This window comes from Canis lupus, chromosome 8, assembly GCF_048164855.1.
Source record: "Canis lupus baileyi chromosome 8, mCanLup2.hap1, whole genome shotgun sequence".
Taxonomy (NCBI): Eukaryota; Metazoa; Chordata; class Mammalia; order Carnivora; family Canidae; genus Canis; species Canis lupus.
In genome coordinates, this window is record NC_132845.1 from 51692417 (window position 1) to 51707950 (window position 15534).

The 15534-nt window shown below is 49.9% G+C and overlaps 1 protein-coding gene across 1 annotated transcript; it reads right to left on the reverse strand.

The window, feature by feature from the left end:
- Positions 1 to 67: 67 nt before the first annotated feature.
- ITPRIPL2 (ITPRIP like 2) lies at positions 68 to 6326 on the reverse strand. Its single transcript, XM_072835941.1, has one exon. The coding sequence runs from the start codon at positions 6254 to 6256 to the stop codon at positions 4652 to 4654; it is 1605 nt and encodes a 534-aa protein (XP_072692042.1). The 5' UTR covers positions 6257 to 6326; the 3' UTR covers positions 68 to 4651.
- Between the last annotated feature and the right edge of the window lie 9208 nt (positions 6327 to 15534).

Genomic DNA, 15534 nt, shown 5'->3' on the forward strand with positions numbered 1-15534 from the left:
TAAGCCAGTGTGTCCACAGGTGCCCTTCAAGAAGAGGGGACCCTCCCCAAATCTGACATTCAGTCCATAGATTTCTACAAGTTCCTTTATTAACAAAGCAAAGTATCAAAGAACAAGGCCCCCCCAAAGACCCAAAAGATTAAAAGTGCAAATTTACTCCAACCTGAAATAGAAAACAAATATCTGGCCTCAACTGTGCGGGCCATGGAAATTTGGTGTGATCTAAAACTCCTTGTAATCACACGACTGTAGCAGCGGGATCATATCTGATTAACCCTTTGGTCTCTGTTATTGGAACAAACCATATACTATGACTGCAGCCGACAGACTGCTTCATAATACACAGCTGGGGGTCAGAGTACACATTTAAAATAACAATAAAATAAGAGGAATGTTTTAAAGTCAAGTCACTGAGTCAAGGCACATTTTTTTTTAAAGCAAAAGGTGCTAAAAATATTCCTGAATATCTGACACTTTAAAAACCAGATTACACATAAGTTTTTTAGTCTATTAACACTGTATAGATGATTACATATTATCTTCGCCCTCTCCCACCTTATACTTGCTAAATTCCCATCAAATCATGTGCTATGTAGGTATAAAAGAAAATAAACAGTAGTGTCTAAGTAATAGACGTGAGATTTAAAAAAAAAAAATTAACAAACACCAAGATGATAACACTGAACTTCCTTCCCTCTCAAGGCTCACTGGAAATGTTAATGGGGGTAAAAGAGATGCTATGGAAGCAGGTTAGGTTAATTCCTTCGGAACGCTAGGATGTCAGTTTTGGTGGGAGCCATCCCAGAAAGGGGTGGAAACATCTGATCAAAACAGTGTTCTTGGCAGTGGGAATGGTAGCAAACCCAAGAAGGTTGGCCTGAAGACCCAGCACTGGTTTCCTGGGGTCCACGGCCACTAACTATCACCGCTAAGCCACAGCTTGGGATACTACTAAAAAAAATAATAATAATTTAAAAATAAGAACAAATAATACAAATAAAAAAGAAACAAGTTATTCTGCAATCCTTCCTGATTACTCATCTGTGAACTCGGACAGAGCCAGAGGAGTTGAGCCTCAACTCACCAGGAAGGAAATGCCAAGAATCAGCCCCCAGTGGTTTGCTTGGAGGATGTAGCTGGACAAGAACAGCTCCAGAATCGAGGGTCCTTCTGGGAATTTTGAGTTAAGTGTTATCTGTGGCCTTGTTATATTTTTTTTTTTTTTTTTGGTTTGTTTCTACAATAAAGCTTAGCTCTGAGCAATAAGGACTTGAAATATCACACCCCCAACTATATATAACAATATCACCATAACAATAAATATAACTTTAGACATACTTGGAGGGTCAACTGTATATGGCAGGGGTCGCAAACTGGTGGCGCCAGGCTCAAGCAACTGTTCTATTTGGCCCATGTGGCGTTTGGGACAATTTAACATTAGTTTGTTTAAAAATGAGTAAGTTTCTTTAAAAAAAAAAAAAAAAAAAGAAAGAAATCCTGATTTCTGGTCCCTCTCTCCCTCTCCTTTTCCAGCACAGAGCTGAACACTGAATGGCTGCCCCACTTAAGAATGGGCACAGTCCCCACCACCCACCCACCCCTTCCCATAAGGATCTCCCTGCCTTGCTTCTGCAGGCTGCTGAGTTTGCGACCCCTGCTTTGAAATAGCACATACCTAAAAATGCCTTTCCTACCCAAACCTCTTGCACCCACATGTGATTTCCACTCCTGGGCTCTCCTTTCCTTTATCTCTTCCCTCGCTTCCCTCTGAAGGCCTCCCTCCTGAATTTTTCAGATTTCTTTTGGTTCCCTTGTTCCTAATCTCCCTTCTTATAGCTTCTTCCATCTCCTGTTGCAAAAAAAACATCTTTTCTCAGCCCACTAGCCTTCCAAGATGACTCCCAAGACTGGTTGGTCAGTGGGAATAATGGAAGGGTGTCTTGGGGCAAAAGGGCTGAGTTGTCCTCCCCAAAACTTTTCTTCGGGCACTGGCTGGACAATTAATCTTTTTTTTTTTTTTTTTTAACGAGCAATTTTGCAGTTTCTTGAATAAGAATATTTGCATACATGAATCTCTAGTACCAAGTATACACCAAAAATGTGTACATTTCAGATCAAGGATGTGATGGAGCCCTGATAAAATACAGAATTTAGCTTAGTTTAAGTGCCTCGGGGCAGCCATCACACCTGGCTAATACGCCTTATTATTTCATTTGTACACAGTACATGTTTGGGATCGCTAAACATTGATCAAAATTGATCGAAATCTCTGAGTTTTGGTTGCCATGTACAGAGAACAATCGCTCAGCATGGCCCTTAAATAAGACATTAATATTTAAAAAATTCACAAACACAATGCCCCACTAATTAAAACATAATAATAAAATTTTAAATTCTTGAGGATGGATGAGGCTTTGGGTAATTAACCTGAAAAAACATAACGAAACCACTACAAGAACAGAATGTTACCAGATTTAAACTTCAAAAGATGAGTAAGATTAAAAAAAAAAAAAAAAAAAAGGAACCTATCAGCTGAGCTGGAGACATTTGGAAAGTTCAGCTTTTAAAGCTTTATAATTCCTCCAATAGCCTTGCTGCTCCCACTTCAGTAGACTTAATGACTACAGGGGGAACTGTGGCTGATATGGAAACATTATAAATATATATTTATATATGTATATATATGTATATAAAGATCTACTTACTCTTCTCATCTGTTTTAAAAAGTAATTTTAAGAAACACCATGCAGTTTATATCTTTGCAGAAGCTGGTAGACCGATCCCTTTGCTTGAACTCTGTACCTTATGACCTACCGCTGACCTTAAAGGCTGGGAATGACCTTTATGATATCAAGAGGAACTGTCCTCAGAACAACCTCAAAGAGAAGGCATGACATTTGCAACGGTTTCTCTTACAGTCCAAGGTTGCAAAGGATGTAAGAAGTCTCTGCAGCCCTCGTAAGGATTCCCTGCAAATCATTTATTCCCAATGGTTTCCTGCAGTGACCAGATAGATCCCCGAAAGAAAGTTTAAAGAATTCCCTCAAAATAACTCAGAAGTTAAACCATGGCCCTATCCAGGTGGCTACTTCTGTCTTCCAAGTTTTACCTTTAAGAGTCTAAGGAAATACATGCCTTTGCCAAAAAAGATTTTTTTAAAGTCTCAAAGTCTAACACTGGGTGGGAGTGGTTGCATTTTCTATTAGGCAAGCAGATGATGGACTACTCCTAAACCTAAGCTGAGTTGGGGATATGTATGTCCAAAGAGAAAAAACCAGCACACTGCTGGCAAGAGCTGTCACCGCCCCCCTCCTCCCCCTCACTCGCTCTCCTTGACTGACTGCTGACCGGATGGTCAGAGAGCATGGAGCCCAAGATCCTGAGTTCTATGGGAAATGCCTTACAAGACCTGGGCTGAATCAATCGCTCCTCCGAGCTGGCCTTAGGATCGCTTACAGGCTGCCAATGGCAATGGGAGAGAAACGTGGTAACCACTCACCATCACTGAGCAGTGGCCGAGAGAGCTAACTCCATGCTAGGCACTACAGCAGGCATTTCCTCATTATCTCATGAAGCGCAGAAATTTCCATGCAGAAGAGTTTGTTCAAAAGGCTTCAAACAACACCGTATCTGTCTCCAGCCAGCAGCAAGCTCTGATGAGTCACCTTGATAGGCAAACACTGATATGCATCTTTCTCAAAACCCAACATGTTTTGAGTCCTGGCCAGTGTTGTCCTCTAAACATGTTCTCTTTTGCTACTTTGCACCCTACCTGGCTCCCCGTGGGCTCTTCTGCTACGAATGGGTGTTGACTGGTACATATCCCAGTGTGTGCCTGCAGGCAGGTTAAGCAAGCCTGCTTTTTAAGACTGCACATTTCTTAATAACAAAAGTAACTGGTCTCCCTTTGGGATGCAACACTTGGCCCTGGCAATTACCACAAAATGAAAGGACTGATCAAAATAAAGTGCTATCTGCTCTGGAAGTTTCTCTAACCAACTCTTCACTGCCTCTCAACACCTGTGACTTAATTCTTTGCAATCCTGTCAAGCAGCCCTGATTGCACCATTTAAGAAACACATTAATATCAATGTGAATAGTGGAAACTGTTCCTCACAATATGAGCCCCTAGAATAGAACTTAAATTCCAGTTGTAGACAAAGATTCAGATTTTTTAAAAGACAATCAGGAACCCAAAATATAGCAGGCAGTTAGAACAACAACAACAAAAAAACCCATTAGCTTCTTTCAGTGAGGGGAGGAAGGGCGGCAGAGATCTGGGTCTCGAAACCTGACAAAGGAACTTTCTCTGTAGCTAGTTCTTGCTTCCTTTATTGGGCTTCCCTAGAAGCTGGATCCTTCTACGGAATCATTCCACACAAACCAACATTTTGAACCAACTCTTCCCTGCTGGTGTTTGAGGTCTTTCTGTAGCTTGCTCAGGACACGCTGGTGGGTGTGAAGAAGACACCATAACTAGACTGGATTGCAGAGCCCGGGGTGACATTTAAGCCCCCAAATGTCACCCTCCGAATTTTCCAACACCCTTGGCACCTCATTTCCTTGCATTAAACTGGCTTCATCGCCCTCCCCACCCTACGGGGTGGGAGAGGCTATAGGAGCATTAGGCCTGACGGCGCACTGTCCAGGTTTAGGGCTGATCTTCAGGGAACCCCTGCGTGCGCTGACTCCCGGGTTGAGGGCACATGTCCAGGTAGCGAGGACCCCCGTAGACCCGGAGAAGCTGGGGCAGCCTTCGCCATGTGGACAGCAATCGCGCCGCCGCAAGTTCCCGGGCGTGCCTGTCGAACGCTGCCAGGAGGTCGACTGGGGCAGCTTCCCGCAGCACCTTGGGCAGCGGGCCGACCTCGGCAGCTGCCCCTCCAGGGCCCAGGACGCAGTGGAAGAGCGTGTGGCGCCGCAGCAGGCAGTCCCGGAGGAACTGTACTAATTCTCCCAACCGCTCGCACAGGTGTGCCTCGTCCCAGCCTTGACCCGGAGCCCCCTCACGCAACAACACCGCCAGCAGCGCCGTCTTGAGCACGTACGAGGACAGGATGCGTCCCCACTGGGTGGCGGCCGTCGGGTCCAGCCCGCGGGCGCCCAGGTCTCGCAGGGCTTTAAGCAGCTGCAGGCACTTGAGGTAGCAGGCACCTGGAGGGGCCCGTTCCTGCAGCCAGCTCAGCAGCTTCTGCTCCTGGCGAGCGGTGTTCACGCCCCACAGCGCGTCCGTGCGCAGGCCTCCCGGGAGCTCCGGCAGGGGCCCGACGAGCGAGGGGGACGGTGACGGTGGTGGCGCCACCAGGAAAACGCCATCGCCCACGTGCACAGCGGGGATGAGACGCACTGCCATGGAGAGGCGGCAGCAGCCGTAGTCGGTGCGGCAAGGCAGGATGTGCAGGGTGGGAGGCTGCTCCAGGCCGCCGGGGGTCAGGCTGACCCGACAACGCCCCTCCAGGCTGTAGCGCACAGTGGCCAGGGAGCGCTGCAGGTGCGCCTGGAACCAGCGCAGCACCAGCGAGGCGGAGAGGTGCCGCCGCCCGAGCACGTCCACGCAGAAGCCGTCGGCGAAGGGCCTGCAGTCCCGGAGCCACCGGCTCGCGGGGGCCCCCGGCGGCGCCTTGAGCGCGCACACGAAGCAGCCGAGAAAGGCCGGGGCGAGCGCCGCCTCCGCGCCCAGGCTCCGCGGCTCCAGCGCCACCGGCGGCGGCAGACGCAGCGGCACCAGCACGTCGAAACCGTCGGGCCGCCGGATTTTATGCTGCTCGTAGGCGCTGCCCACCTGGATGAAGTCTCCGCGGAAGGCCAGGGCCAGCGCCCCGCCGGGGATGGGGCCCGGGGACCCCCGGGCGCGGCCGGCGCGCACCAGCTCGCCCACGATTCGGCTCACGTGCGCCTTGCTGTGGCCCAGCACGTGCGGGGACAGGCGCACCTCGTGCTCGTAGTAGCTCTCCAGCAAGATGCCCAGGCTCGGCTCTCGGAAGTGCCTCGGCGAGAAGGTGGAGTGGCTCCCCAGGCGAGGAGCCCCTGGCAGGAAGCGCTGCCGGACGGCGTGGCGACAGCGCAGGAGGACGTAGCCGAGGAGGAGCAGCACGGCCACCTTGAGCAGCGGGAAGCCGCCGTCCGCGCCGTCGGGGGGCTGCGCGCGGGCGCCCCCGCTTCCCCGGAGGGCATGGTACAGGCACACCAGGGCCGTGCAGAGGCCGGTCACCAGGGGCCAGAAGACGCGCAGGTTGAGGGTGTAGTGCACCGACATCGCGGGCGCGCGGGGCAGCGGCGTCCGTGCGGCCCGGGCCGCGAGCCCCGGCGGCGCCCCCGGCCCAGCATGCGGGCAGCGCCCCGGCGGCCCCGCGGCCCCGGTCTCCGTCGCCTCCGCGGCGGCCGCCCCCTCGCACGGCCGGGGGAAGGCGCCCTCCAGCGCGGCCTCCTCTCCCAGCCCAGGCGTCCCCCGCAGCCGCGCGCGGCCCGCCCTGCGCTCCCGGGCCCCGGGCCGCGCCCTGCGCCGGCGGCGCGCTCCGTCCCGCGCGGCGGCCCTCGGCGCCCGGCTCCCCGCCCCGCCCGGCCCGGCCCGGCCCGCCTCCTACCCCGGCCGGCGCTCCGGGGCTCCCCGGCGCGCTCTCCCCGCTGCTCGGCCCCCGGAGCCCCCTCTTCCGAGGGGAGGCGAGGCCGCGCCAGCGAGCGGGGAGGAAATGCCGGAGTCTGGCGGCGCGCGCCGAGCCGCCGGGCGGCGGGGCCCCCTCCCCGGCCTCCGCCTTACAGCGACGCGGGGCGGCGGGAGGGACTTCAGGGCGCGCTCGGAACTGGCTCCTCGCGGGCCGCCCCTCTCCCCTCCTCCCCGAGGGCAGGCCTCGGAAGGCCCCGATTCCGGGGCGGTGGCCGCGCCCGGGGAGTCCTGCTCGCAGAAAGTTACGCTGGGAAGTTGAAAAGGAAGAGGAGAGGAGCTCGCCCCAGGGCGTCCCTCCCCGCCCCCGCCCCCGCCCCTGCCCCTGCCCCCGCCCAGCGGGTCGTGGCGTTGGTGGCGTGGCAGGCGCGGCGCCGGGCCCTCGTCCACGCCCCGGATTGCCTAAGCACCTACTACGTGCCAGGCTGGGAGCTGGGGGCGCAGCAGCCCACGGGGTCAGCCGAGGTCTCTGCCTTGGGAGAGCCTCCAGCCTTTCTGAAAAAGGAAACCAAAAGAGAAAGGATCCAATGCTCCGCAAGAAACGATGCTGTGCTGGGCGGCGAGAAGGCTGAGAAGTGGGGGCTGCCCCCCTGGAAGCCCGAGGCTCCCTGAGGGCTGACGTGTGGCCTGAGGTCTGAATGCGGGGATGCGGGCCTTGGGAATAGCAATTTATTGTCCTAAATAACAAGTCTTCTTCCGGAGGACTTGCTGTGTGCAGGCACTGGGCTAATCACGTTACACATGCTCACTCCTCTTGTTAATCTTTTTTTTTTTTTAAGATTTTATTTATTTATTCAAGAGAGAGAGAGAGAGGCAGAGACACAGACAGAGGGAGAAGCAGGCTCCATGTAGGGAGCCGGACGTGGGACTCGATCCCGAGTCTCCAGGATCACACCCTGGACCAAAGGTGGCACTAAACCGCTGAGCCACCCGGGCTGCCCCTCCTCATGTTAATCTTATAAAATGTACACTATTATCTTCCCCATTTTTCAGATAAGGAAACCCAGGCAGAGCCAGCTTGGGCCGCTTGCCCAGGGCCACACAGCTTTGGCAGAGTTGGGCCTTGAATAGAGGCTTCTAGCTGCAGGGAAGCCAGGCGGCAGGACCACGGGGTCCCCTCCTCAACTGCTGGGAATTCATCCAGGCCTCTGGAAGCTTTGTTTTGTTTCATAACAGGAGTACGCCCTGAAATAATCTGGAGTTGTTTAATTAAACTGGATTTACTTAAATAATCACCTTTATTTATTTATGTTCATTGCACCTTCCCCCCTCCCAACACCATTTAATGAGAGCAAAGGTGAAAGGCATTAAAAATGTCAGAACTCAGCTGCCATCTGAGACTCAGGACACAGGGGATGGCTCCTGAGTTAAGCATTGGGATGAATCCCAGGAAATCCTGGGTTGAGCTTCTCGGAGCTACGGAGACCTGCTTTCAGATCCCATCTCTACTACTATTAGCCATGGGCCCATTGCCTACTTGTCCGGGTTCTTTGGCTTGCGAGAGAAAGGAATACAGCTAAAAAAAATAATTTACTGTGTCAGTGTTAAGTGAGATGTCCAGGGAATCCTGGTACAGTTGGATCCAGGTACTCTCCATCCCCTTCTGAGCTCTGCTTTTTTCTGAGATGGGGGCACTAGGCTTTCTCCACATGCCCCTGGCTGCTCTAGCCTCACGTTATCCTCATATTAACCTCAGTGCAGGAGGAAAAGAGAGCTTTTCCTCAGAGGAAAAGCTGTGCTTGCCTGAAAATTGTAGCAAATGCCACGCCTAGAGATAGGCTTGAGACGTATCCTAAAAGTGACCAAGCCTGGCTGGCTTGGTTGGTAGAGCAAGTGATTCTTGATCTTGGAATCGAGTTTGAGCCCCATGTTGGGGATAGAATTTACTTTAAAAAAAATTTTTTTTAAAAATAAATACATGAAAGTGGCCAAGTTAGACAATGCACTGATAAACCTGGGCTGGTGCTATGGACTGTTGTGTCCCCTCAAAATTCATATATTGAAACCCTAGGGATGCCTGGGCAGCTGAGCGGTTAAGCATCTGCCTTCAGCCCAGGGCGTGATCCCGGAGTCCCAGATTGAGTCCCCCATCGGGCTCCTTGCATGGAGCCTGCTTCTCCCTCTGCCTGTGTCTTTGCTTCTCTCTGTGTGTCTCTCATGAATAAAGAAATAAAATCTTAAAAAAAAAAAAGAAAAAGAAACCCTAACCCCCTGCTGTGACTGTATTTGGAAACAGCTTTTCGGTGGTCATTAAGGTTAACTAAGGTTATAAGGATGGGTCCTATTGCAACAGGACTGGTGTCATTAGAAGAAGAGGAAGGGGCACGTGGGTGGCTCAGTGGACAGAGCCTGACTTCTGGTTTCGGCTTAGATCATGTTGTCATGGGTCCTGGGATTGCAACCGAAGTGGGGCTCTGAGCTCAGTGGAGAGTCTGCTCAGATATTCTCTCCCTCTGTCCCTTCCCGGCAAGCTGCATTCGTACACATGCGCACTCTCTTGCTCTCTCTCTCAAATAAATAAACTAAAAAAAAAAAAAAAAAAGAAGAGGAAAATCTAGAGGTCTCTCTCCATACACACACACACACTAGGGAAAAACCTTGTGAGGACACAGCAAGAAAGTGACCATCTGTGGGCCAGGAGGAGAACTTGCACCAGAAACCAGACCCTCTGTACCTTGGACTCTCCAGCCTCCTCAATTGTGGGGAAAGTAAATTTCTGTTGGTTTAGTCATCCAGTCTATGGTATACGGAGTCCCAGCCGAACAACACAGTTGGGGGTGGGGTGAGCCCTGTCCTACCCCTGAGGACTGTGGGAGGGATATCCCCCCAAGAAAAGCCGCAGCGCCAGTGCTGGAAGAAGGGAGATGCTCTGGCATGCAAAAACAACAGGTGGCCACCAATTTTGGATATATCTCTTAATCTCACTTTGCTTCAATATCCCCTCTAATCTATGGAATGGGGGCAATATTAACAGGGTACTATGTTCTCCCAATCGGAAATGGTGGCGTGTGTCTTCAACCATATCAGAAAGGGCAACTCTCGGGGCACCTGGGTAGCTCAGCAGCTGGGCATCTGCCTTCAGTTCCAATCATGATCCCGGGGTCCTGGGATCGAGTCCCACATCAGGCTCCCCGCAGGGAGCCTGCCTCTCCCTCTGCCTATGTCTCTGCCGCTCTTTCTGTTTCTCTCTCTCTCTTTTTTTTTTTTTCTTTTGGAGATTTTATTTATCTATTCATGAAAGAAAGACACATGGACACCCTGGGCCAAAGGCAGACACTCAACTGCTGAGCCACCCAGGTGTCCCTCTCTCTATGTTTCTCCTGAATAAATAAATACAATCTATACAGAAAACAACAAAAACAAAAAAGGGCAACTCTCAGCCAACATTTTTTGTTGTTGTAAAAGACCAGAGAATAATTATTTTAGGTCCTATCGTTGCTCCGACTACTTGGGTCTGCTGTGATAGGCCAAAAGCAACTGGATTCATGTCCCAGGGCTGCTGTGACAGAGAATCAGTTTGTGATTCTCTGTCACAGGGGAGGGGGAGGCCTTGAAATAACAGAAATTTAATATCTCACAGTTCTCAAAGGCAAAACTGGCTGATGCTCCCTCTGAAAGCTTTAGGGGAGGACTCATCCTGTTGCTGGTGGCCCCAGGCCTCCCTTGGCTTGTAGCCCCATCACTCTGCTCTATTCCCTGCCTCTCTCTTCCTATAGGCTTCTCCTCTGCATCTGTATCTTTTCTTTTTCCATCTCTTGTAAGGACGCTTGTCACTGGATGTAAGCCTAGTGATCTCATCTGGAGATCTTTAACTTATTACACCTGCAAAGATTCTCTTCCCAAAGAAGGTCACAATCACAGGTTCCTAGGGTTAGGGTGTGGACATAACTTTGGGGGCGGGGGGAGGTGTATTGGAAGAACCTCGGTTTTCTTTCTTGGGTGTCTCCTTTACTACTCACACTGTAGACCCTACTTCTGACACTTCAGTCCATCAAACCAGGCCCAGGTTTTCCTGCAGGACAAGCAATTCTTTGCCACGCCAGCTGGGTGTCCTACAACCTAACCCATTCTGACACTCTCTACCTGGAGATGGTATCAGATCCCACAGGTTAAGAGCTCATTCCCCTGAGCCTGTCCCCACACTTCAGATGCCAGTCATAAATAGTAGGTCCCCAGCTGACCTACTACTTCTGTCCCACTTGGCTACAAATTGGAGGCTCCCATAACCCCTTCCTTAGGTTTGATTAATTTGCTAGCAGAGCTCACAGAACTCAGGGAAGCATGTTTACCTATTTATTAAAGGATAGGATAAAGATCTTTCTGTCCCTGTGGGGTGGGGGTGTCACTCTTTAAAGGGTGCCATGTCACCCTCCCCGTGCATGCATGTGTTCACCAACCTGGAAGCTCCCCACACTGTGTATTATTGAGATTTTATGGAGGCTTTCTCACATGGGCATGATCAATTATTAACTCAATTTTAGCCCCTTTACCATCCCTGGAGAAGCGGTGGGGTTGCTGAAAATACCAAGCTGCTAATCATGCTTGGTCTTCTTGGTGACCAGACCCCATCCTGGAACCATCCAGGAGCCCACCCAGAGTCACCTCGTTGGAACTAAAGATGTTCTCTGTGCTGTTATCACCTAGGAAATTGCAAGGGTTTTAGGAGCTCTGTGCCAGGAACCAGGAGCAGAGACTAATACATATATTTTCTGTTATTTCACAGTGGGCCACGATTCACCCCACTACACTGCATAAATGATGTATCACCGTTACCTTTTTTCCTGCCTATAATCGGTTTCCATAGCTCATTTCCTCCAAAGAGTTCAAGGTACAAGTAAGCCTCAGAACCTTGCCCTTGGAAAATCTACTGTATGTGTCAGGACAGACACAAAATCACTTATTATTAATTTATTACACACCTCTGTGGGTTCTCACCTTGTAGCAGGCAGGAATGCAAAGGAAAACAATCAAGATGCTCCATTCACACAGTGTGGGTGGATTCTGAAAACTGTCACCCTTTCAGTGGCTTTCGATAATTATTTCCTTAAAAAAACCTTTAATGTTTACTAGCTGACAAAGGCCACTCCTGTTTTTTATTAATAGATCAGCAAATATATACCAAAGTCCTTCCAGCATTTCTGATATGCCAGGGGTATGTTCCGTGGAGGAAGAATGCCAACACTGATGAGAGGAAAAGAGAAGGCGGAGGTGACTCATTTCTCACGGGGAGGTTTGGGGAAGGCCCCCGGGGACGGGGACGAGACATATGATCAGGCTTTGAAGGATGGGAAAGGACATGATGTTTAATAAATATCATGTGCCTCCCAGACACAGCCCTTCCTGAGCAGCATCTCCTGAAATAGTCAGAACAAGCCCAGTGAGGCAGGTGCTGTTATTAATGCCCTCTTGCATATGGGAAAAGTGAGGCTAAGGGAAGGTAAGTAACTTATTCCAAGTTACACAGCTGGCAAATCCGACCCCAGAGCTGAGAGCCCAAACCTGGCGCTTTCCTCCCTTTCACACTGTAAAGGGTTTTACAGCACAGAAAGGGGGACTCTGGGGAGCAGGTTAATATATATATATATATATTTAAGATTTATTTATTCATGAAAGACACACAGAGAGGCAGAGACAGAGACAGAGGCAGAGGCAGAGGGAGAAGCAGGCTCCATGTAGGGAGCCCAACGTGGGACTTGATCCCGGGATCACGGGATCATGACCCGAGCCACAGGCAGATGCTCAACCGCTGAGCCACCCAGATGTCCCTTATTTATATTTCTATGTCCCCAACCAGATGATGAGGTTCTTGGAAGCAAGGACTTTGCCATATTCCACTTGGTATCGCCAGCACCCAATGCCATGCTTGGAACTTCAGAGGTTTGTTGAATGAATGAATACGATTTTGAGCAACAGAAACGCAGGGAGGCCATTTAGGGCAATGGCAACAGATGATGCAATGCACGGAGGTCCAGGAGCATGACAGTCGTGGGGAGCAGGACATCAGTCCTGTTGTTGTGAGAGTCTGGAGTGTGTGAACAGACACTGTGGCCTTCACTGGCCATGCACTCCAGCCTTCTCCAGCGAGACTTCTTCTGCATCGGGAGCTGGAAAATGGAACACAGTCCTGGATTCCCTGGCAAGACACCCACTTTGCTAGTATGGCTGGTGGCAAGGGTGGGGTGGTTCTGCTACCCATGCCTGGGACTTGATTCCATAGGCAGCTGTCTGGTGGGGACAGAGGCAGCAGCTCCCATGATGGCCAAGTTCTGCTGTGTGGCTTAGGAATCTTTTCTGGAAGCTGGGTTCAGAGTCTTTCCTGCAGCTTTCTCGGTGCCTTTCTAAACTGTATACAATAGATGAGTTATTACTATTCCTTTAAAAACTTCCTGTTGTGGGCAGCCCTGGTGGCGCAGCAGTTTAGCACCGCCTGCAGCCTGGGGTGTGATCCTGGAGACCCGGGATCACGTAAGGCTCCCTGCATGGAGCCTGCTTCTTCCTCTGCCTGTGACTCTGCCTCTCTCTCTCTCTCTCTCTCAATAAATAAAAAAATAAAATCTTAAAAAAAATAAAAATAAAAATTTCCTGTTGGTTCTCCTATGCATGACTATTACACAGCTGATATCACATGCAATTCAGAACACCCATGCTGGTCCATCCTCTATTCAGAGAGACAAGCCCATCAGTTACACTTTTATGGATGTCACAACAATGTCAAATTGATGTATATGCATATTTCTAAATATTTACTCTCAAGTCACTTCACCAGGGCAGCCAGCAACACAGGGGGCTGCCACACAGCTTTGCCAACAGAGCCACCCAATAATAGATGGTGACCAAATGGCTCAAACCTATCCCCTTGGGGATTCTGAATGGGACAGAGAAGTGAGATTCAGAATTAAGCAGAAGCCACAGAATATGCCAAGACCTCGAGGAAATTGATACCATGGCAGGTCAGGGGAGGGTAGGAACAAGCAGCTGACTCAAGTGTCCGAGTCACTGGGTATCTGAGTCACTGTCCGGGCGCTAAAGCTGCCATGTGCCTCGATGACATTCCAGACCTCATTTCTGTTTGAGTGAACAGCCGTGACCTTTTTTTCCTAAAATCCTTCTAATAATCCCCACTGGGGTCTGAGATCATGTAAGTGTGCCTCTTCCTGGTAACTCTGATGCAGTGGGTGGTGGAGGTGGCAAGAAGTGAAAAGCATTTTAGCTCCATTTCCTAGAAAACAGAATGTAGTTTGACTACATTGCACATGAATGTGATCCTGGGGATGCAAAATGAGCTGGAAGTAAAAAGACAAAGGAAGGGCAGGACAGGGAATTGCAACAATATACTGGCCATAACTTAGTCACCTGATGGGATTTTGTGATTTTAGAATAAGAACTATTTATATGGTCTTCACCCCCCCTCCTGGCACAGAGCAGGAATTTGGAATTTTGAAGTGATGAAAGCAATCAAGGTGTCCTTTGTTATGTTAATGAGGTGGCTTTTACCATCACCTAAGGATGGGGAGTGATTGCTGGGAGAACCAACCCCGTGATTAGGAGGTTAGAAATGTTCAGTCCCATCCCCTGACCTCCAGGGGTAGGAAGGAGGCTGGGGTTGAATCAATCAGCAATGGCCAATGAGTTAATCAATCATGCTTATGTACTGAGATTTCTATAAAAATCCAAAAGCTTGGGGTTTGGAGAGCTTCCAGTTGATGAACACGGGCTGATGGGGAAGAGCGGTGCCTGGAACACACCCCGCCCCCCCCCCCACACACACACACAATGCCCTTTCCCAGTGTCTTGCCCTATACCTTCCATCTGGCTGTTCCAGAAGTTATATCCTTTTTTTTTTTTTAAGATTTTATTTATTTTTATTTATTTATTCATGAGAGAAACAGAGAGAAGGGCAGAGACATAGACAGAGGGAGAAACAGGCTCCCCGAGAGAGAGCCTGATGCGGGACCCAATCCTAGGACCCGGGGATCACACCCTGAGCTGAACCAGATGCTCAACCACTGAGCCACTCAGGGGTCCTAGAAATTATATCCTTTTGTAGTAAACCTGTAAACTACTAAGCAAAATGTTTCTCTCAGTTCTGTGAGCCACCCTAGCAAATGAATCAAACCCAAGGCCAGGAGGGTTGTGGGGGTTGGAACCTCTGACCTATAGAAGCTCCAGTTGGTCAGAAGCTAGGTGACAACCTAGCCTTGTGAATGGCACCTAAAGTGAGGTGGTGAGGGGGCGTCTTGTGGGACTAAGCCCCTAACCTGTGGAATCTGAGTCTGTTTCCTGATACGTAGTGTCAAAATTGAGCTGAATTGGAGGATATCCAGCTGGTGTTGGGGAATTGCTTGGTGGTGTGGGAAAACCCACTTCTACACAGGAATTTGTACCAGAATCATACGTGGCCATATAGGACAGGAAAGGAGGCTGGGAAATGTAGTCATTATCCTAGATAGCACATATCTTGCTAAAAATAAGTTTTTTAGGAGCACCTGGGTGGCTCAGTGGTTGAGGGTCTGCCTTTGGCTCAGGTCGTATCCTGATTTGAGTCCCGTGTCGGGCTCCCCACTCCCTCTGCCTATGTCTTGCTCTGCCTCTCTCTGTCTCTCATGAATAAATAAATAAAATCTTGGGGAAAAATGTGTTTTATTTTTATGGAAAAGAGAGGAAGTAAATTTAGGAGACAATTATCAGCCTTTGCTGGAGCAAGCGACCAACACTAAGTATCTGCTCCCAGGGCTGCTGTTGGATCAGTTCTATCCTAATTGTAATTCATTATTTGTATGATTACTAAATAAATGTTTGTATTTCTAAATATATTGTAAGAGTTCTTGCGAATTGGGAACATAACTGCCTTGTACAGACTCAATTGCTAATTG

Bases quoted from the DNA above. Each gene is read 5' to 3' on its own strand.
- ITPRIPL2 (XM_072835941.1), bottom strand. From the start codon at position 6,256: ATGTCGGTGCACTACACCCTCAACCTGCGCGTCTTCTGGCCCCTGGTG.